This window comes from Bufo gargarizans, chromosome 1, assembly GCF_014858855.1.
Source record: "Bufo gargarizans isolate SCDJY-AF-19 chromosome 1, ASM1485885v1, whole genome shotgun sequence".
In the NCBI taxonomy this organism is placed as follows: domain Eukaryota; kingdom Metazoa; phylum Chordata; class Amphibia; order Anura; family Bufonidae; genus Bufo; species Bufo gargarizans.
The window spans coordinates 334880333-334904006 of record NC_058080.1 but is presented as its reverse complement, the minus strand read 5'-3'; the positions used below and the strand labels follow the sequence as shown (position 1 = coordinate 334904006).

Here is a 23674-nt window from a genome sequence, read left to right as displayed (position 1 = left end):
CGTTAGTGATTCTGGCAGGCTGTTCCAGCAGAGAACAGCCTGCTGGAATTCACTGGATCCAGCACTGCTGGATGAACCTATTAAAATGGGAAGAAACAGTGCTAGGCGAACTGCCATTATTTTAGAGATCAGCTTTACATCCTGGTCTGTCAGGGAGATGGGTCTATATGACTGAGGATCAAGCACATCTTTGTCTGGCTTAGGGAGTAGTTTGATGTACAGTCCCTGACAAAAGTCTTGTCGCTTCTCTATTTTGTAGAAACTCCTGCTATTAACCTGACTTATAATTAATCAAGTTTTGTCGCCTATACAGAAATTGAACAACTTTACTGCAAATCCAAAAATATGTCAGCAAATTAAGTAGTGGTGCTGTCAGATCCAAATTTAATATCTTGTATGACTTCCATGAGCTTGAAGGACAGCATCCATGTGGTTTGGCAAGGATTCATGAATTTATTGATAAAGTCATCAGGAATAGCAAAGAAAACAGTCTTGCATGCCTCCCAGAGTTCATCAATATTCTTTAGTTTCGTCTTCCATGCTTCCTCTTTCATCCTACACCACATATGCTCAATGGTGTTCATGTCTGGTGACTGGGCTTGCCAATCCTGGAGCATCTTGATCTTCTTCACCTTAAGGAACTTTGATGTGGAGATGGAAGTATGCGATGGAGCATCATTTATGATTGGGAATATAAGAGGTAGCTAAGATTTCTTGGTATTTTAGACTATTGATGTTGCCTTCCACCATGCAGATCCCTCGCACACCCCCATACTGGATGTAACCCCAGACCATGATTTTGCCTCCACCAAACTTCACTGTTTTCTGGGTAAATCTCGGCTCCATGCAGGTTCCAGTAGGTCTCCTGCAATATTTGCGGCGACTGTGGTGTATTTCAACAGAAGATTCAGCAGAAAAATCCAACTTCTGCCACTTTTCCTGCATCCATCCTTTTAGCAGGCTGTGGCCCTTGGCAAATGCCACACGTTTTTTCAATTGTTCTTTTTGTTTAGTGCTGGCTTATAGGCACTGATTCAACTCTGCTGCAGTGGAAAATGGGCTGGTCTTGGATTTTCGAGCCAACAAACGGTCCTCTCGAGCAGTTGGCTTTCGGGGTCGGCCTGACCTGGCCTTGTTCAAAACGTCTCCAGTCTCTTCAAATCATTTTTTTTTATCCTCTGAACTTGACGCTGAGACACATTGAAAGTGTCTGCCACATCAGCAGTGGATTAGTGGATTTGGTCTTCAGCCTCTTGCTAATCAACACTTTAGTCTCCGGGTGAATCTTAGGCATGTTTGCAGAGGTCTAGTTGCAGTTGATGTGAAGGTCTAGTGTACTGGGGTTCTTTTTATACACACCTGAGACCTAATTGATCCATTATTAGTCACAGGTGAAGCTCATATGACAAGGCGACAACACTTATGTCTTGGCAAAAATTAACTCAATGGGGTTTACTAAGCTGTGAATATTAGAAAACTTTTGTCAGTTTTGTTTTGCACTGAAACATTATTACAAAAGCTGTTGGGATTAAAATGACCCATTACTTGTAACAAAATCTTGATTAGAAATATATTTTAGCGGCACTTCAGGTCAATTTGTACACAAGCGACAAGACTTTTGTCAGGGACTGTATGCTGTTTTTGAGACACTTGGAATTTTCCCAGTAGTTACATAGTAACATAGTACATAAGGCCGAAAAAAGACATTTGTCCATCCAGTTCGGCCTGTCATCCTGCAAGTTGATCCAGAGGAAGGCAAAAAAAAAAACTGTGAGGTAGAAGCCAATTTTCCTCACTTTAGGGGAATAAAAATTCCTTCCCGACTCCAATCAGGCAATCAGAATAAATCCCTGGATCAACGACCCCTCTCTAGTAGCTATAGCCTGTAATAATATTACGCTCCAGAAATACATCCAGGCCCCTCTTGAATTCCTTTATTGTACTCATCATCACCACCTCCTCCGGCAGAGAGTTCCATAGTCTCACTGCTCTTACCGTAAAGAATCCTCTTCTATGTTTGTGTACAAACCTTCTTTCCTCCAGACGCAGAGGATGTCCCCTCGTCACAGTCACAGTCCTGGGAATGAATAGATGATGGGATAGATCTCTGTACTGACCCCTGATATATTTATACATATTAATTAGATCTCCTCTCAGTCATCTTTTTTCTAAAGTGAATAACCATAATTTTGATAATCTTTCAGGGTACTGTAGTTGCCCCATTCCAGTTATTACTTTAGTTGCCCTCCTCTGGACCCTCTCCATCTCTGCTATGTCTGCTTTGTTCACTGGAGCCCAGAACTGTACACAGTACTCCATGTGTGGTCTGACTAATGATTTGTAAAGTGGTAGGACTATGTTCTCATCACGGGCATCTATGCCCCTTTTGATGCAACCCATTATCTTATTGGCCTTGGCAGCAGCTGCCTGACACTGTTTTTTGCAGCTTAGTTTGCTGTTTATTAAAATTCCTAGATCTTTTTCCATGTCAGTGTTACCGAGTGTTTTACCATTTAATAAGTACGGGTGACTTGCATTATTCCTTCCCATGTGCATAACTTTACATTTGTCAGTGTTAAACCTCATCTGCCACTTATATGCCCAAGCCTCCAATGTATCCAGATCGCTCTGTAGTAGTATACTGTCCTCTTCAGTGTTAATTACTTTACACAGTTTGGTGTCATCTGCGAAAATTGATATTTTACTATGCAAGCCTTCTACAAGATCATTAATAAATATATTGAAGAGAATAGGGCCCAATACTGACCCCTGATGTACTCCACTAGTGACAGTGACCCAATCTGAGTATGTACCATTAATAACCACCCTCTGTTTTCTATCATTGAGCCAGTTACTTACCCACTTATAGACGTTTTCTCCCAGTCCGAGCATTCTCATTTTATATACTAACCTTTTATGTGGTACAGTGTCAAATGCTTTGGAGAAGTCCAGATACACGACATCCATTGATTCACCGCTGTCAAGTCTAGAACTTACCTCCTCATAGAAACTGATTAAATTTGTTTGACATGATCAATCCCTCACAAAGCCATGCTGATATGGCGTTATTTGTTTATTTCCGTTGAGATGCTCTAACATAGCATCTCTCAGAAAACCTTCAAACAGTTTACCCACAACAGATGTTAAACTTACCGGCCTATAGTTTCCAGGCTCTGTTTTTGGACCCTTTTTGAATATTGCCACCACATTTGCCATGTGCCAATCCTGTGGGACATTCCCTGTCAGTATAGAATATTCCCTATCAGTATAGAATATTCTCCTAGTGTTGGCGTGTTGGAGTCCATTAGAATCTTATAGAATTCCCCACAGTAACTATCAGGGCCAGGGGTCTTTGAGTTATGTATGGCCATTTTGATTTCTACTTTGGTAATTAACTTATTCAGCTCCAGTAAGTCTTATGGAGAAAATGATGGTAAGGATATTTCATTGAGAAGAGCTGTGCCATATTGAGAGGTTATGTTGGTGGAATACAGAATGGCATAGAACTTCTGAAAAATATTATTAATCTCACGAGGGTCAGATGTCAAAGTAGCCTCAGATGACCAAAGTGTTTGGATATGTGTAGGGGGGCACCTGCCCATGGCCAATCTCACTAGGAGTTTACCTGACTTATTTCCAAAACGTAGCAATTTATCCTCCAGGACCTCTGGAAACGCTCTTTCCTTTCCAACAAAGATCAAAAATATGCTTGGCTGTCACCCATCTATCTCCTTTGTCTGTTGTGGGGATCTAGAGGAAGCAGGTGTAATGCTGTCACATTTCACCAATAGCCACCTGATATTTTTGGTGAGCTGTGTGCTTTATGGAGGAAATCAATTTCCCCCTTATTACCACCTTGGCCATAACCCAAAAAAGCATTACACCCTTGTGAGGTGCATTGTCTGCTTCAAACTGCTGCCACCACTGTCTTGGTGCTGGTCATTTCAGCAAAAATCACCCCAGCAGAGTCCACCTGCAGCTTCCTCACTGGTTTTTATAGTGCAGGAGCTGTGATTGTCCCTTCTGCATTGATCGGCCAATCGCAGCGATTGGGACTGCATGGGGAAGTAAAAAAGTAAAATCTCCCTGGGCCCTTAACTAAGATGGTTGGCTTAGCTTGGTCACTTTGTAATTAGACACAGTGATTGTTTATTGCTGTGCTATACATGTATGGCCATGTAAGTCAGGAATTCACTTACAGCTGCACTGTGCATGTTCGGTGAAGGTCTTAATGAGGTAAAATAAAAAATAAATAAAAAAATTAACCATTTTGGGGGAATATGTCTGCCGATTTTTATAGACACATGAACAAGTGGTACAAAAAATATCCATTTTTATGAGTACCAACAGGTTCAGTGTTAAAGGGAACCTGTCACCAACTTTATGCTGACCTCACTGAGGGAAGCATAAATTTGTAAAAATAAATAGTCTCTCAAAACGTTGTAGGGTACTTATTGGTGCTGCAGATCCACAGCGTGACGTGGGTCAAGTTCACATAAAGTTCAAGGGAATAAGTAATGGTGGTCGAGCTGCCCAATGTATAGGAGTCCGTCCAGTCAAAGGTCTATCGAATTTTCAAGCTTCTCACAATGCAGCCACACAATTAATTCAGGGGTCAATGCACAAAAGAACATCCAAAACCGCTGTAATGAGATTATGGCGCACAATAGTGAAGTTCCAACAAGATTGGTTTCCCAAAGGCATTTATTATACTCACAAGATCATGAATGTTAAAAGGCATAAAACATAATAGTTCCTCATGTAGCACCCCACCTAGGTTTCGCCAGTTAGCTTTGTCAGGGGCGATAATACCACCCTTTTCAGGTGTGGTATTTAAGGGCAATAAGGCACCCCCCCTCCTCAAGGTTACAACTTGTTCTTTAGAATTATCAAAATCTTTTACAGCAATATCATATAAAACATAAATCAATAAAACAACATAATCTCTCAAAAAGTAGAAAGTAATAAAATCGCAAAGACTAAATCATTCCTCTTTTTCGTTCTAAACAACCACCCTTTTCATTGATAAAGTGATCATATGACACTTCCTCCGTTCACATGCTCACCTTTATCCAGTGAAATTCTACAACTCCTATTGATCAAATCACATGATACCGAGGTACACACCTCTTTTCATTCATACGATGGTCACCTGGCTACACAATCCAATCACAAGTCGATTTTAATCCAACTAGATCCTACACCTGTCCTCCTAATCCAAATATCACATTGATTCTTCTATTTCATTGAATCGATTATCTATCAAATCCATCTTAGACAGAGCTAATATACAGGAGACGGTCCACAATCTTTACTTATTCAGCCAAGCAAGGCTTCAGATCGAAATTGATATCCAGCCCGCTCGGTTTCAGAGTGTCCATTTTATATATCCACTCCACTTCTTTATGATTAATCTCAGATACAGGATCAACCCCTCCCCTCCGGCGCATGACTTCATCCTGCTCCTGCTTCATTAATGAGGAGCGTGACGTCAGTCACACGCCAGCCGTACCGCATGCTGCATTCATAGTGAGTACTGATGCAGGCAATTAGGCTAGTTTATCAAAAGGAGAGCGATTTATAAAGGATTAATGAAAGATTTTACATACAAAGAGACTTCTGTGCGCGGGGTCCGGTGTAATACAATGACTGCACCGGGCCCCGCTGTGAGTTGCCTCCAGCCCCTCCTCCCTCCCCACACTGTGACTGATGTATCGCAGGCCACACTGTGCAGCATAGCGGCCGGCGATATATCAGTGTCAGCTAGTTTATCAAAAAGGAGAGCGATTGATTCCGAATTAAAGAAAGATTTTACATACAAAGAATAAAGTACTGTAATGCTGTGAAACATAGGGCCATGAGGGGGACCAGCAAAAGAAGCTATATGTGTGTCACCCACACATATAGCATCTTATGCTGGCTCCCCTCATGGCCCTATGTGTCACAGCACACATCCCCCATAACAGTGCATCATCCATAGATCCCCCATAACAGTGCATCATCCACAGAATTCCCCCCCATAACAGTGTGTCATCCACAGATCCCCCATAACAGTGCGTCATCCACAGAGCCCCATAACAGTGTCATCCCCAGACCATTAGTTCAAAATCTTATTTTCCTCCTCAAAAACCTAGGTGCGTCTTATAATCAGGTGCGTCTTATAAAGCGAAAAATACAGTAGTTTTGTCAAAAAATAATCTATACACCTCCTTTTCGTAGTTGCTTTTATCCAATACCACCCCCCCTCCCTTATCCGCGGGCTTAATCACAAATTGCAAATTCCTATTTAGGTTATTCAACGCTTTCTTTTCCTCCTGTGTACAGTTATATTGTCTTGGCTTCTCATAGATCTTTTCCAGACCCTTTAATAAACCCTTTTTAAATGCATCTATACAATCGTATAAGTTTTATGCCTTTTAACATTCACAATCTTGTTAGTATAATAAATATCTTTGGGAAACCAATCTTGATGGAACTTCCCTATTGTGCGCCACAATCTCATTACAGCGGTTTTGGATGTCCTTTTGTGCATCGACCCCTGAATTCATTGTGTGGTTTGATTGTGAGAAGCTTCAAAATTCGATATACCTTTGACTGGACGGACTCCTATACATTGGGCAGCGCGACCACCCTTACTTATCAGCATAAATTAGTGACAGAAATGCAGATTTCAGCAGTGTGTCACTCATGAGCTAAAAGTAAGTAGTTGCCGAGAACCAGCATCTTAATCATTGAGGCACAGGCCTTGAAAAGAGTCAAATCTACCTGAGAAGAGTCATGGTTATTCATAATCTCCTGCTCTCCTCGCCCATCCACTGACGATTGGCAGTTCTCTCCTAGAGAGAAAGGGAGAAAACTAGGTAGGAGACTTTCAATCATCAGCAGGCGGGCAGGGACAGCAGGAATTCATGAATAACCATGACTTTTCTCAGGTGGCTGTGACTCTTTTCCAGGCCTAGTCTGCAATGATTGTGAAGTTGGTTCTCGGCAACCACTTACTTTTAACTTATAGATGACAGAACGCTGAAATTAACTCGCCTGTCTCTGCTTTATTCGGCCATTAGTATGGGCAGCATAAAGTTGAGGACAGGTTCCCTTTAAACAAAATATGTATGCATAATATATATTCTAGCACCACTAATTCCTGGAAAGCGAAGGCAATGACTTTTGTCTTTGTGAAAAAAATTCTCCCTTTTTTGGGAGCAGTAGAGTATGGAGCCTGAAGGAGTTGGTGGTTCCCTAGGGGGTAGTAGTGGCAACAATCTGCAGTAGTACACTATGGGACATTATGGACAGGCAGACAGTGGCAATGGCATTATTGTGCTGGTAATAAATAGCGTTTCCCCACTGTCAGCATTGGCAGATCTATTCATCAGCCAGAAGTATGAGAATTCTCAAGGATCCATTTTCATAAAAGTAATGTTTTCCATATTTTGTTCACTTCAGCGTGACAATGCCACCTTCCACGCTGAATACCCAGTTCCTTCCACTAGTACAATCTTCTGACCTAGAAGTCCATGGAGTCAGGGTTCAGGTTATGTCCCGGAGAAAGGACACAGTTGAGGTACGAACCTTGTTGTTCAAGTGGTGCTGATGTGTGACAAGTTGACACAGCGATTAAAAAAACCTATTCCATTATGTACGGCAAACTGTGTTGGCTGCTGATGCTTCTGCTAGTTGATTTAACCACCTCCCGACCGCCGTACGCGTATATGCGTCCGGGAGGTGGTTGCTTTATTCCTCCTAGACGCATATACGCGTCTTCTCGCGAGACGCGAGATTTCCTGTGAACGCGCGCGCACAGGCGCGCGCGCTCACAGGAACAGAAGGTAAGCGAGTGGATCTCCAGCCTGCCAGCGGCGATCGCTCGCTGGCAGGCTGGAGATCCGAATTTTTTAACCCCTAACAGGTATATTAGACGCTGTTTTCATAACAGCGTCTAATATACCTCCTACCTGGTCCTCTGGTGGTCCCTTTTGTTAGGATCGACCACCAGAGGACTCAGGTAGGTCAGTACAGTCCCACCAAACACCACACTACACTGCACTACACCCCCCCCCCCCGTCACTTATTAACCCCTTATAAACCCCTGATCACCCCATATAAACTCCCTGATCACCCCCCTGTCATTGATCACAGGCTCCATTCAGCCATTTTTTTTGGCACAAGTTAGCGGACATTTTTTGTTTGTTTTTGTTTTTTCTCACAAAGTCTCATATTCCACTAACTTGTGTCAAAAAATAAAATCTCACATGGACGCACCATACCCCTCACGGAATCCAAATGCGTAAACATTTTTAGACATTTATATTCCAGACTTCTCACGCTTTAGGGCCCCTAAAAAGCCAGGGCAGTATAAATACCCCACATGTGACCCCATTTCGGAAAGAAGACACCCCAAGGTATTCCGTGAGGGGCATATTGAGTCCATGAAAGATTGACATTTTTGTCCTAAGTTAGCGGAAAGTGAGACTTTGTGAGAAAAAAAACAAAAAAAATCAATATCCGCTAACTTATGCAAAAAAAAAAAAAATTCTAGGAACTCGCCATGCCCCTCATTGAATACCTCGGGGTGTCTTCTTTCCAAAGTGGGGTCACATGTGGGGTATTTATACTGCCCTGGCTTTTTAGGGGCCCGAAAGTGTGAGAAGAAGTCTGGGATCCAAATGTCTAAAAATGCCCTCCTAAAAGGAATTTGGGCCCCTTTGCGCATCTAGGCTGCAAAAAAGTGTCACACATGTGGTATCGCCGTACTCAGGAGAAGTTGGGGAATGTGTTTTGGGGTGTCATTTTACATATACCCATGCTGGGTGAGAAAAATATCTTGGTCAAATGCCAACTTTGTATAAAAAAATGGGAAAAGTTGTCTTTTGCCAAGATATTTCTCTCACCCAGCATGGGTATATGTAAAATGACAGCCCAAAACACATTCCCCAACTTCTTCTGAGTACGGCGATACCAGATGTGTGACACTTTTTGGATGCCAAGGTGGGCAAAGGGGCACATATTCCAAAGTGCACCTTTCGGATTTCACCGGTCATTTTTTTACAGATTTTGATTGCAAAGTACTTCTCACACATTTGGGCCCCTAAATTGCCAGGGCAGTATAACTACGCCACAAGTGACCCCATTTTGGAAAGAAGACACCCCAAGGTATTCCGTGAGGGGCATGGCGAGTTCCTAGAATTTTTTATTTTTTGTCGCAAGTTAGTAGAATATGAGACTTTGTAAGGAAAAAAGAGAAAGAAAAAAAATCATCATTTTCCGCTAACTTGTGACAAAAAATAAAAAATTCTAGGAACTCGCAGTGCCCCTCACGGAATACCTTAGGGTGTCTTCTTTCCAAAATGGGGTCACTTGTGGCGTAGTTATACTGCCCTGGCAATTTAGGGGCCCAAATGTGTGAGAAGTACCTTGCAATCAAAATGTGTAAAAAATGCCCTGCAAAATCCGAAAGGTGCACTTTGGAATATGTGCCCCTTTGCCCACCTTGGCAGCAAAAAAGTGTGACACATCTGGTATCGCCGTACTCAGGAGAAGTTGGGGAATGTGTTTTGGGGTGTCATTTTACATATACCCATGCTGGGTGAGAAAAATATCTTGGTCAAATGCCAACTTTGTATAAAAAAATGGGAAAAGTTGTCTTTTGCCAAGATATTTCTCTCACCCAGCATGGGTATATGTAAAATGACACCCCAAAACACATTCCCCAACTTCTCCTGAGTACGGCGATACCACATGTGTGACACTTTTTTGCTGCCAAGGTAGGCAAAGGGGCGCATATTCCAAAGTGCACCTTTCGGATTTCACCAGTCATTTCTTACACATTTTGATTGCAAAGTTCTTCTCACACATTTGGGCCCCTAAATTGCCAGGGCAGTATAACTAACCCACAAGTGACCCCATTTTGGAAAGAAGACACCCCAAGGTATTCTGTGAGGGGCATGGTGAGTTCCTAGAATTTTTTATTTTTTGTCGCAAGTTAGTGGAATATGAGACTTTGTAAGAAAAAATAAAATAAAAAAATCATCATCATTTTCCGCTAACTTGTGACAAAAAATAAAAAGTTCTATGAACTCACTATGCCCATCAGCGAATACCTTAGGGTGTCTACTTTCCGAAATGGGGTCATTTGTGGGGTTTTTCTACTGTTTGGGCATTGTAGAACCTCAGGAAACATGACAGGTGCTCAGAAAATCAGAGCCGTTTCAAAAAGTGGAAATTCACATTTTTGTACCATAGTTTGTAAATGCTATAACTTTTACCCAAACCATTTTTTTTTTTTGCGCAAACATTTTTTTTTTATCAAAGACATGTAGAACTATAAATTTAGCGAAAAAATTATATATGGATGTCGGTTTTTTTGCAAAATTTCACAGCTGAAAGTGAAAAATGTCATTTTTTTGCAAAAAAATCGTTACATTTTGATTAATAACAAAAAAAGTAAAAATGTCAGCAGCAATAAAATACCACCAAATGAAAGCTCCATTAGTGAGAAGAAAAGGAGGTAAAATTCATTTGGGTGGTAAGTTGCATGACCGAGCGATAAACGGTGAAAGTAGTGTAGTGCCGAAGTGTAAAAAGTGGCCTGGTCATGAAGGGGGTTTCACCTAGCGGGGCTGAAGTGGTTAACAACAGCACTGGCAGAGGTGGTAGAGCAGTGATTTAGTAGGGGGGCTGGAGAGGGGTCTAGTGGTCACAGAAGTAGGTGGCAGATGTGTACTTGGCAAAAGCTCTGGCAAGCTGGGTACAGAGTGTACCCTAGTAATACAACAATGGAATCCACTAAGTGATATGGCAGCAACGCTACCAGCAGCTTGGTTAGATGAAAGTTCAGTTGGCAAACAAGTGAATTACTGGGCACATATTCTTGTTTCCTGCCCACACATTATGGATAATTGACCATGGAGGAGTAAACAGAGCAGGAGAAGCAGTAGCTGATGATGTCAATGATAATAACAACAATCACACTGTACTGCTTGTGAATGTGGTCTGGCTATTAGAATGATGACAGGGTGGAGAACCATTCTGTTCACATTGTGGGCCAGTTTAATGGTGACATCTTATTTTTGCCTGCAAAGCATTCAAACTAATGAATGCTAGGTACTATATGTATAAAATAAATGGCTGCAGCCCAGTGACACACGCTACGCTACTGACTGTGTCCTGTCCTTAGCTAAAACCTCTCTCTCTATCAATTAAATAAATATAACTGCCTTCTATTTTCAAATTCTAAACAAATTTGGTAATAGAAACATAGAAACATAGAATGTGTCGGCAGATAAGAACCATTTGGCCCATCTAGTCTGCCCAATATACTAAATACTATGAATAGCCCCTGGCCCTATCTTATATGAAGGATGGCCTTATGCCTATCCCATGCTTGCTTAAAATCCTTCACTGTATTTGCAGCTACCACTTCTGCAGGAAGGCTATTCCATGCATTGACTACTCTCTCAGTAAAGTAATACTTCCTGATATTACTTTTAAACCTTTGCCCCTCTAATTTTAAACTATGTCCTCTTGTAGCAGTTTTTATTCTTTTAAATATTCTCTCCTCTTTTACCTTGTCGATTCCCTTTATGTATTTAAAAGTTTCTATCATATCCCCTCTGTCTCGTCTTTCTTCCAAGCTATATATGTTAAGGTCCTTTATTCTTTCCTGGTAAGTTTTATCCTGCAATCCATGTACTAGTTCAGTAGTTCTTCTCTGAACTCTCTCCAAGATATCAATATCCTTCTGGAGATATGGTCTCCAGTACTGAGCACAATACTCCAATTAATGTCTCACTAGTGCTCTCTTTAGTCAATGGATAACACTTTTAATAGTCAAGAGATTATGTACAGAATATATTATTAATCATATGGGAGAAAAAAAAAGCACTAGCTCTTGTTCTGATTTTAACAAGGTGATAAGCATGCATGATACTTGAATGTTTGAAATTAAAGAAGCAAAATATTTGCTACTAATTATTGCTCCCTATAAATGACTTTCTATAGAGATAAAAAGTGCTCGGATTGTTGTTATGTAGCTACAGTATCTGCTTCAAATATGCATATTGGATACAGGAAACCATACTGTGTTGTTATTACTATCAATCTGTATAAGTAATGTTAATTTATAATTCATTTCTACAGCCGACTGATAGGGAAGAAGAAGTGACACGTATGGTGGATGCCTTACTGGAAAGTTACATGGGAATTCACGATATGGAGCTTGGTAAGTGATTTTACATTTTTTTTTTTTGCAATTATTAAATTGCAGATTAAAGCCTTATGCACACTGTATTACATTGCTTATGAAGTTATATCCTATGAGTATTGTAATACTTATCTCCTGTTGTAGTACAACATACTGTAGTTACTTATATCTGAATTTCCATTCAGTATAAACCATTCCTGACATTCAGTATAAACCATTCCTGTCTTCCAAATAAGAGGACTGTTCTCTGCAGTCTAACATGTTTATTGGCAAAACAGGAGTATTTGATGTGATCAATTGTGGTAAAACTACAAGAATACAAATAACATGCATAAGTATAAAGCATAACATGTATCAGCAGAAAACATAGAACAGCACATATTATAACATTACATTAACACTGAGCAAATGTTCAAAATGGCAGCCTATACATAGCAATGCATGTCTAGAATCTAACAGCTACTACATTTTTCCCTAAGTAACACTTACACCTAGCTAAGCAGCACTGCACAACACAATATCCCTGAGACAGAGACCGATGTCTCACCAGACATGCTGGCAGAAGGATGGTGGGGTTTAAAAAAGAGATATGCAGGAGACAGCACTGCAATGTCCTGTAACATGAAGACTGGAGACTGGGCTTCTCTTTCCCAGGATGCATTACAGTCCCACAATGCTTTGCACCTCCAACAATACAATATTTTTTATTAACATAATGTCATGGTCTTACCTTCTTGCTGTTCTCCTTCGTTTGACATGTGCTGGCGGCCATCTTGGTTTCTGGGTTTCTTGTAGCCTCCCACCCTGCGGCTTCTCCTTCCCACTGGGAGGAGCTGGATGCCTAGCTCATATATATAGGAGGTCTGTGGCTTCAGTTCCTTGCTTGGTCCTCCTGTGTTCACATGCTTCTAAGACTGCTGCTGCTTCTGGTTCCTGATCCTGGCTTCGTCTGACTACCCTGCTGGTTCCTGATCCAGGCTTCGTCTGACTACCCTGCTGGTTCCTGATCCTGGCTTCGTCTGACTACCCTTCTGGTTCCTGACCTCTGGCTTCGCAAGACCCTGCTTCGGTTTAGCCATACTTTTGCCTTACAGCTTGATTTTCAATAAAGCCTTCTTATTTCCATTTATCTCTTGTTGTACGTCTGGTTCATGGTTCCATGACATTAGGACCAAGCCATGAATTCTGACGGTACAGGGCCATCCTCGCTACCTACGCTGGTTGCCAGACTTGATCAGCAGGATCACCTGTTGGGTCGGTTCGCTGTGGCGTTGCAAACCCTGCTTGAACGCACGGCTCATTTAGCTTCCGTTGCCGAATGGGTCGGTTGTCGCTCCTGGGCCCGCTCCTACTGCCGCTCCGGTTGTTGCGCCAGAGTCTACCCCGACACCTGTTGCTGCGCCTGCGGTGTTTCGGGGTATGACCGGTTCTGCCCCCCTTCCACAGCGCTTTGGGGGAGAGCCAACTCAGTGCCGAGGTTTCCTTAACCAGGTGGGCATTTATTTCGAGTTGCTGCCACATGCCTTTCCTACTGAGAGATCAAAGGTGGGCTTCTTGATCTCGCTGCTCTCGGACAAGGCCTTGGCCTGGGCCAGCCCTTTATGGGAGAACAACAATCCGGTGGTTGCCGAGTTTTCCGGTTTTGTTGCTTCTCTTCGGAAGGTATTCGATGTGCCGGCTCGTGCTGCCTCTGCTGCGAAGCTCCTTATGTCCATCAGACAGGCTGAATACGCCATTGAGTTTCGTACCCTGGCAGCAGAGGTGGGCTGGAATAATGAGGCTCTGGTCACTGCTTTCTCTCATGGTCTCTCGGATGCCTTGAAGGATGAGGTTGCAGCTAAGGACCTACCAGTGGAGCTCGAGTCTCTTATTTCTTTCCTGATTTTGATTGACACCAGACTCAGGGAGAGACCTTCCTTTAAGGAGAGCCTGCGGAGGTCTTCTAATAGATTGGCGCCTACGTTTGCTGTCCCACCCGTGCCTCCCTCTCCTCCCATGCCTCCTGGGGATGACTTGTCTGGGGGTGAACCCATGCAGCTGGGGTTTGCTCGCCTGTCCGAGGGGGAGAGGGTACTCCGGAGACGCGAGGGCCGATGCATGTACTGTGGTCTCGGTGGGCATTTTCGGTTGGCATGCCCGAACCGTCCGGGAAACGCTCGCACCTGAGATCCTGTCGGGGGCAGATCTTGGGTGGAGTCTCCTCGTCCCCGGTTTCCCGTGTTGATAAACCACTGATTACTGTTGTCCTCTCCTGGGTCGGGGGCTCGGTGACGACCCAGGCGTTGGTGGACTCTGGTGCTGGTGGTTTGTTCATTGATAGTGTGTTCGCTGCCGCCAATTCCATTCCTCTGCAGCCTCGAGGTTCCCCACTGGCTCTTGAGGCGATAGACGGCAGACCCCTTCTGCCGCCACACGTGACTCAGGAGACCCTTCCAGTGGGGATGGCCATTGGTGCCGTTCACAGAGAGTCGGTCTGTCTCCAGGTTATTTAGTCTCCACACTACTCGGTGGTCTTGGGGTACCCCTGGCTCCAGAAGCATAATCCGACTTTCGATTGGAGATCGGCCGAGATCCTCTCGTGGTCACCGCAGTGTGGGGCTAGTTGCATCCATGGGCCTGTCAAGTTGCTGTGTACTTCCTCGGACTCACTGTTGCCTCCTGAATACGAGGAGTACCGGGATGTATTCGATAAGGTGCGTGCGGTTGCCCTACCTCCGCACCGCCCATACGATTGTGCCATAGAGTTACAATCTGGTGCCGTTCCTCCTCGTGGCAAAGTCTATCCACTGTCGGTAGCGGAGAATGAGGCCATGGAGGAGTACGTGAGGGAGGCGCTTTCACGTGGACACATTCGCAAATCCTCGTCCCCGGCAGGGGCTGGATTTTTCTTTGTGAAAAAGAAGGGCGGTGAGTTGAGGCCTTGCATCGATTACAGGGGTCTCAATCGCATCACGATCAAGAACGCTTACCCGATACCCTTGATTTCCGAGCTGTTCGATCGCCTCAAAGGGGCCACGGTCTTTACCAAACTCGACCTGAGGGCGGCATATAACCTGGTAAGGATCAAGGCGGGCGATGAGTGGAAGACCGCGTTTAACACCAGGACCGGTCATTATGAATCCTTGGTTATGCCCTTTGGGTTGTGCAATGCGCCCGCAGTCTTCCAGGAATTCATCAACGATGTTTTCCGTGACCTGTTGCAGCAGTGTGTGGTGGTCTATTTGGATGACATCTTGGTATATTCTGAATCCATGGAGGCCCACATTCTGGATGTCAGACGAGTGTTGCAACGGTTACGAGAGAACAAGCTGTTCGGTAAGCTTGAGAAATGCGAATTTCACCGATCCCAGGTAACCTTCTTAGGTTACATCATTTCCGCTGAGGGGTTCTCCATGGATCCTGAGAAGGTTTCGGCTGTCTTACAGTGGCCCCAGCCCAGTGGTCTTCGTGCCCTGCAGCGCTTTTTGGGCTTCGCCAATTATTATCGGAAGTTCATCAGGGACTTTTCCATGCTAGCCAAGCCTCTCACGGATCTGACCAGGAAGGGCAGTAATCCCCAGGTCTGGCCGCTCGAGGCCATCCGAGCTTTTGAGGCTCTAAAGTCCGCCTTTGTGTCGGCTCCGATTCTGTCGCATCCCAACCCTGGGTTGCCTTTTGTCCTCGAGGTGGACGCGTCTGAGACGGGAGTAGGCGCCCTTCTGTCTCAGTGTAGAACACCAGAGGGCCCTCTGCTTCCTTGTGGGTTTTACTCCCGGAAACTGTCTTCCGTGGAGTGCAACTATCAGATTGGTGACAGGGAGTTATTGGCCATCGTGCAGGCTCTTAAAGAATGGAGGCACTTGCTCGAGGGCTCGGTGGTTCCGGTTCTCATCCTGACGGACCACAAGAATCTGACCTACCTCTCTGAGGCCAAGAGATTGACACCACGTCAGACCAGATGGGCTCTGTTCTTGTCACGTTTTAATTACGTGGTCTCCTACCTACCCGGTTCCAAGAACATCAGAGCGAATGCCTTATCACGGCAGTACTCCGAGCTGTCCGGGGAGGAGTCGATTCCGACTTCGGTCATACCTCCGAATCAGATCCTGGCCGCCATTCGCACCAGCCTGACCTCTCCCCTGGGTGAGCAGATTTTGGCGGCTCAATCTGGTGCTCCCTCTGGGAGACCCAACGGCAGATGTTGTGCCTGAGGAGTTGCGCACTCGGTTGTTGCGAACCTACCATAACTCCAAGGCCGCGGGGCATCCTGGAAAGAATCAGCTGTCCTGGGCTGTTTCACGTCTGTTCTGGTGGCCTTCTCTACGTTCCGACATCGCCGCATTTGTAGCGGCATGCTCCGTTTGTGTCCAGAGTAAGTCCCCTCGGCACCTTCCGTTGGGCCTTTTGCAACCCATAGCCACCGGGGAGCGTCCATGGTCACACCTGGGGATGGATTTCATTGTGGACCTCCCTGTATCCCGAGGCCATACGGTCATTCTCATGATAGTGGATCGGTTTTCCAAAATGTGCCACTGTGTTCCTCTCAAGAAGTTACCCTCTGCACAAGAGTTGGCCTCGATTTTTGCCAGGGAGGTCTTCCGGTGGCACGGTTTGCCCAAGGAGATTGTGTCGGATCGGGGGAGTCAGTTTGTGTCCAGGTTCTGGCGCGCCTTTTGCTCCCAGTTGGGGATTCATCTTTCTTTCTCCTCGGCCTACCACCCTCAGTCCAATGGGGCCGCAGAACGATCCAATCAGGCCTTGGAGCAATTCCTTCGTTGCTATGTCTCCGATCACCAAGACAATTGGGTTGACCTCCTGCCTTGGGCTGAGTTTGCCAGGAACACGGCGGTGAACTATTCCTCTGGGACGTCTCCCTTCATGGCCAATTTGGGTTCCAACCTGCCGTGTTACCAGAGGTATTCTCTCCCCAGGATATTCCGGCTGTGGAGGATCACCTTTCCGTCCTACGTGCTTCTTGGGTACAGATCCAGAGGTCCCTTGAGGTCTCTGCGCAGCGCCAGAGACTCCAGGCTGATCGCAGACGAGCGCCCGCTCCTTCCTACCAGGTCGGAGACCGCGTATGGTTGTCCACCCGCAACCTCAACCTTCGAGTGCCCACTCCCAAGCTGGCGCCTCGCTTTGTTGGTCCCTTCCGAGTGCAGTTTTTGGTCCATTGGCGTGGTTATGGTCCAGAGGAGCGTTCCTGGGTTCCCTCCGCAGATGTCCATGCTCCTGCCTTGCTCCGAGCCTTCCACGCACGCTTCCCTCAGAAACCGTTCTTTACTCCGCGGAGGAGGGGCCCTTGAGGGGGAGGTACTGTCATGGTCTTACCTTCTTGCTGTTCTCCTTCGTTTGACATGTGCTGGCGGCCATCTTGGTTTCTGGGTTTCTTGTAGCCTCCCACCCTGCGGATTCTCCTTCCCACTGGGAGGAGCTGGATGCCTAGCTCATATATATAGGAGGTCTGTGGCTTCAGTTCCTTGCTTGGTCCTCCTGTGTTCACATGCTTCTAAGACTGCTGCTGCTTCTGGTTCCTGATCCTGGCTTCGTCTGACTACCCTGCTGGTTCCTGATCCAGGCTTTGTCTGACTACCCTGCTGGTTCCTGATCCTGGCTTCGTCTGACTACCCTTCTGGTTCCTGACCTCTGGCTTTGCAAGACCCTGCTTCGGTTTAGCCATCCGTTTGGACTTTTGCCTTACAGCTTGATTTTCAATAAAGCCTTCTTATTTCCATTTATCTCTTGTTGTACGTCTGGTTCATGGTTCCATGACACATAATAACAAAGTGTAGTACATTTTTAAGACTGATAGATGGTGCGATTACCAAACTAATAACTATAGCAATAGTAAACCCTGGCTGACGTGAAATAGAATTAAATTCAAACTCAGCTGGACAGAACACTCCCTGTCTGGCATCAACAGATGGATGGTGATGACGCCCAGTGGCCACTCATTCTGGTGTAATTGGCTGTCTTTCATGAGCACGACATCCCCAGGTCTGATGTTTGGTATGTTAGTTTGCCACTTCCTTCTAGACTGCAAGGTAGAGATATACTGCTTCCTCCACCTGTCCCAGAAGGCATTATAAAGACTTTGCACCTCCCTCCATTGTCTTCTATAGAGGTCCTTGTCATTTAAATTCTCCAAAAGGAGCATTCGGCGTGCTGGTCTTCTGGTGAGTAACATGGCAGGAGTTGAGGATAGTAAAATCTTCAGGGTCATGCGTTTATGATGGCTGATACTTTTCCGCCAAGAATGTGGTCAAGCTTTCGTGTGTGAGTCTTGTACTCACTACTTGCCAGAGGATTGAATCCAAGATTTTCCTTGCTATCCCTATCATCCTTTCCCAGATGCCGCCCATGTGAGAAGAATGAGGCGGATTAAAGATCCGGGTGCATCCTTGCTCATTTAAGTATCTTTCCACATTGGGAGTGTCCAAGTTGGAAGGAATTTTAAGTTCTTTCATTGCTCCAACAAAATGTGTGCCCTCTAATGGTAATAAACCGTTGAAGTGTGTTTATAAAGCTTGAAGTGTCCATGGATTTGATCACTTCTATATGGACAGCTCTTCTGGACATACAAGCAAACATTACCACCCAGCGTTTTGCACTAGTGTGAATACTTCTAGTGTGCCGTGTAGCCACTGACCAAGGACCGAATACATCTAGACCAACTTTGTTAAATTGAGGATCTGTACCGAGTCTCTCGGTTGGGAGACTGGCCATTTCTGGGTTCTGGGACATGCCAGGAAGTTTGCGACAGGTAACCAGTTGAAGATAACCTTGCTCACACACCTCTTTGCTCCAAAAATCCATAGCCCGGCAGCTCGTAGATTCCCCTCAGTAAAAAATCGGCCCTGGTGTTTCACTTCAACGTGGTGATGTTGCACTAGCAGGGTCACGACTTGGTGATGTCCAGGAATTATTACAAGATGTTTTTTCCACAAATTCCACTTTGGCTTCTTGAAGATGGCCTACTATTCTTATCAACATATTGGTCAATGATGGGATCAAGCTTCTTCAAAGCGCTGTCCTTAGAAACAGTTTGGCCTCTGCTGGGGTAGTCTATCTCTTTAGCATAACATTCACGTTGTATAGTGAGAATTATTATGTTTTTGGACTTTTCCAGATTAGCAGTGGTAAAGGCATGTTTGCAGCAATGCCAACCTTTGCAGGGCTTCTGGCTCACAGGTAATGTAGATTTGTAAGACCGAGCTATATGAACTAGACAGGTTATAGCACAAATGAGCGACATCCAGGTGGAGAACCTGCCGAAGCGATGGGATTTGAGTTAGTGGTCAGAAGTCACTGTACGTAGAGTAGATACTTCAGGTCAGATTTCTTCATATGTATCTGGGTCTACCAATTCGAATGTGTCAGATCCGATGTTGCAAGACGTTGAACGGTTCAGGAATGCAGGACCCTTAAGCCATGTTGTGTCCTTAAGGTGGCTTGCTGCAACGGATCTAGTCGTGTGGTCCACAGGATTATGCTGTGTGGGCATGTAGTGCCACTGTTTAGGATAAGTGGATATCCTAATCCTTAGCACCCGATTGCAGACGTAGACGTAAAAAAGTCTGGTTTTGTTGCAAATATATCCTAGGACAGCCTTGTTGTCCATGTAAAACTCAACTTCTTCAATTTCCAGGTTAATTCCTGAAGTATTAAGTTCAGCCAACTCCACTCCAAGCACAACAGCGCAGAGTTCCAGTCTGGGTATCGTGTGTTTGCGGAGTGGCGGCAGTTTGGTCCGGCTCATGACAAATCCTATATGGCATTGTTCTATGACGTCAATGGTCTGTAGGTATGCTACGACAGCAATTGCCTTGACTGAAGCATCGCAGAAGATATATAGTCTTTGCATCTTGACTTCAGTAGATGGCACGGAAGCATATGGTCGTGCCACATGAAGGCTGGACAAAGCATAGGTCTTTTTTCTCTGCAGGAAGCAGATAATCACAGTCAGACGTCTCTGTGGTGAAATCTCTTAGCATCATTTTGCCTTGGATGGTAACAGGCGCTACGAATCCCAGAGGATCATATAAGCTGTTTATGGTAGACAGAACTCCTCTTTGTGTGAAGGGAACTTCTTCCTTGCTGATTTGGAATGTGAATGTGTCTGCCTTTAAATCCCAGAGCAAATCAAGGCTCCGTTGCATGGGAAGGGAGTCAGTGCTAAGATCCAAGTCCTTTGGATCACTTGAATGGTCTTGTGGTGAGAAGGCTTCCATTAACTCACAGCTGTTGAAGGCGATTTTGTGCAACCTCAGATTTGATAGAGCGAGCATTTCTTAAGCCCTTTTTAGAAGACTGATTGTAGTCTTGTTTGTGGGTGTGGATTTCAAACAGTTGTCCACATAGAAATCTTTTCCCACAAAGGATCTGACATCTGACCCATACTTTGCTTCAGCCTCTCGGGCTGAATGTCTGAGACCGTAGATAGCGATTGCAGGGGAAGGACTGTTTCTGAAGATGTGCACTCTCATTCAGTACTCTATAATGTCTTCATGGGGGTCACTGTTGCGGTATCAGAAGAACCTCAAGTAGTTTCTGTGTTCTTCCTTGACGAGGAAGCAGTGGAACATCTGTTGTATGTCGGCCATAAATGCTACGGAATCTCTGTGGAAGCATAGAAGTACCTCTAGAAGTCTGTTGATAAGGTCTGGACCAGACAGTAAGACATCATTTAGCGAAAAGCATTCGCACCTGGCGCTTGAGTTGAATACTACTCTTATCTGCCCTGGCTGTTTAGGATGAAACACGCCAAATACGGGTAAGTACCAACACTCCTTGGAGTCTTGGAGCGCAGGTGCCATTTTTGCATGGTTGTTCTGGAATATTATTTCCAAGAAAGTAAAGAAATGTTCTTTTGTCTCTTTTTGTCTCTAGTGTCATCTTGTTTGTGCTTGAGGGAGACAAATCGACTGTAGACAAGTTCTTTGTTGTTAGGTAAGCGTTGTCTCTGGGGTTTAAATGGTAAAGGTGCGACCCAGCTTTTTGACTTGTCTTTTACTTTTCTTTGATCTATGATCTCCAAGAACAGCCTGTCTTCTATGGACATTGTGACCCTGTTGTCTTCTCTTGTCCTGTAGAAAACTGTGCACCCTAAGTGATCTTGCTCACCATCGCAGGCGTGGTCTTCACAGGAGGTATCTGCGAAAGGACAGGGAACAGGAACACTGTGTGGCTGTCACAAAAAGGTAGGGATAAGTGCAGCCCTAAACTCCACCAACTCCTCTATCTCTATCTTCTTGCATGGTCCATCCTAACCGACAGGGTACAACTGGGCAGCAGTCCCTAGCTAATGTACGAGCAGAGGCCTAAAGGAAGGAAATAACAAGAGAAGAAAACAAAAGACAAAGACAGAACAAACAGAAGCGCAAAGTTTCCCGGGCTGGGAAATTACCACAACAGGAACAACTGGAAGCCGAGGTCAAGAGCCAGGAGGTAATACAGGCACACAGGGTTAATTCAAAATTGAAGTCAATACAAGCCGAGGTCAGGAGCCAAGAGATCACGTCAATACAAGGGGTAACACCAGATCATGGTCAAATGCAAGCCGAAGTCAAACAAACTAAGTCACACATGCAGAGAACACTAGTGAGGTAATAAGACCAATCACAGGCAACCTATGGCCAGCAGGTTACCTGTTTAAATAGGTCTAATTGATGGGTCACGGGACGTGGCCCGCGTCACGTGACCCATCTCCATTAAATCTAAACACCTGAGCGCCAACTCAATGCCATCGGCGCTCAGTTCCCCCCCGCTCGTTGTCTTGCGGATGAATGATGCTGGCCATGCTGAGGAGGCATGCGCGGCCGGGTCCTCCCTACCCCTTGTTACTATGGAGACGAGGACGCCGGCCGCGTCCTCACTCCTCCTTAGGGATAGGATGACAGTGGCGCTGCAGAGAGCCAGCATGTCGCCGGCTCCCCGTTACAGTGGCAGTTCTTTTATCAGGAAACTGCTCTGACATGGCTGGAATAAGGAAGGACGTCCATTCTCAAGTGTCTTGGTGAGCATACTGTTGACTGAGGTCGGCTTGTGTGCTCCTCCTAGACAGACGTCTCCTATGATGACCCATCCTAGGTCAAGTCTCTGGGAGTATGGAGCGTTCTGGGGACTGTTAATCTGTCCTCTAGCCTTGTGAACTCGTAGTATGTCTCTTCCAATGAGTAAGACTATCGGGGCTTCTGGGTCCAGTTCTGGTATCAGGTGAACTATTGTCACGGCTGAGGATCGGGAAAATCCTCAGCCGTGCGATGCCAGAAGATGTTAGGCTGCTCGGCCAGGACGACAGGATTAGGGAGCAGGTCACCTCCTAAAGCGTCCCTAACCTGACCCTAACTCCTAGCTGCATGGGCCGACCTTGAAGGTAGGAGGGCCCATGCTCAGGAACCTCGTATCCCTAACTCACCCTCCGACCGGTCCCTGAACTAGGAGTCAAGGTAAGAAGGCCTGTTCCTTCTGGACACGGAGGAACAGGGGTCTCACTGGCCAAGCTACAAGGAATGGGGAAACACATACAACATACGGATATGACAGGCGAACTACTAGTTCCACACGTACCTGTCACAGCCACGCTGACTGGAACCCATGCATGCACTACTAATGTCCACAGAACAACTAGAGGACACAGCACACGTAACACACAGGTAACCAGGACATCCGTAGTTGCAAATAAACAGAGACAAAGGAAAACATCAACTGAACATCATGACATAAACTTCACAGATAAACCTATGACCACAAGGGTGCCCCCCACTGGCAGATGATATACACAGGAGGCTGCTCCAGCTAAGCATGGTTGAAGCAACCCACTGACATATGCCAAACACTGAGGCTTTATAGGCCTAAGAAGCCACACCCACACAGACACACACAGTGTCTCACACACACAGAAAGGGAGTGAACCCTTCCAACACCAGGGAAGGGAAAACACCACTTAAAGGGGAAGTGTCCAAACCAAGATCACACTGTGGCTGTTGCCGCAGGCAACGACATGGGTGGCAACCATGTCCTGGGAGTCAGCCCAAAGGCCGGGACACTGCCACCACATGTACACATCCAACCAAACGTTGCCACGGGGAGCCACAGTGAAGGGAAGAGTCCTAGTGCCCACACAACATAAAACGCAGTGCACACCAGACAAACAAACACCACATGAAGGTTGTTAGGTGCAACCGCATGCCATGCAGCAAGCTGCCCAGCACCGCTCAGGCTGCTCTGCTGAAACCAACACCATACAACTAGTTGCCCGCAGCAAACCCAAGTGAGGCTACACACCAGCGGCCCTCACCTGTGATTGAACACCAAAACCAAACCGCAGGCAACCGCATGCGGTTGAGGAGTCGCAACCATAACCGTGGCCGTGACAACTATGCACTTCAGATGGGAGTGGTATGCTGCTACCTCTGGTGTAGGTATCTTAGAATGGTTGTCAGGAATGTGATTTCACTCCAGTATGGTTGGCAGGGACAATCAGGTCTGACC

General features: G+C 45.5%; 1 protein-coding gene across 1 annotated transcript in view; it reads left to right on the top strand.

Annotated features, from left to right (window-relative positions):
- The window catches only part of GIPC3 (GIPC PDZ domain containing family member 3), a 636449-nt gene that overhangs the window by 579860 nt on the left and 32915 nt on the right, over positions 1 to 23674 (top strand). Inside the window, exon 5 of the mRNA XM_044278737.1 lies at positions 12139 to 12220. Within this exon, the coding sequence (XP_044134672.1) occupies positions 12139 to 12220 (82 nt within the window). The remainder of the gene's footprint in view (positions 1 to 12138; positions 12221 to 23674) is intronic.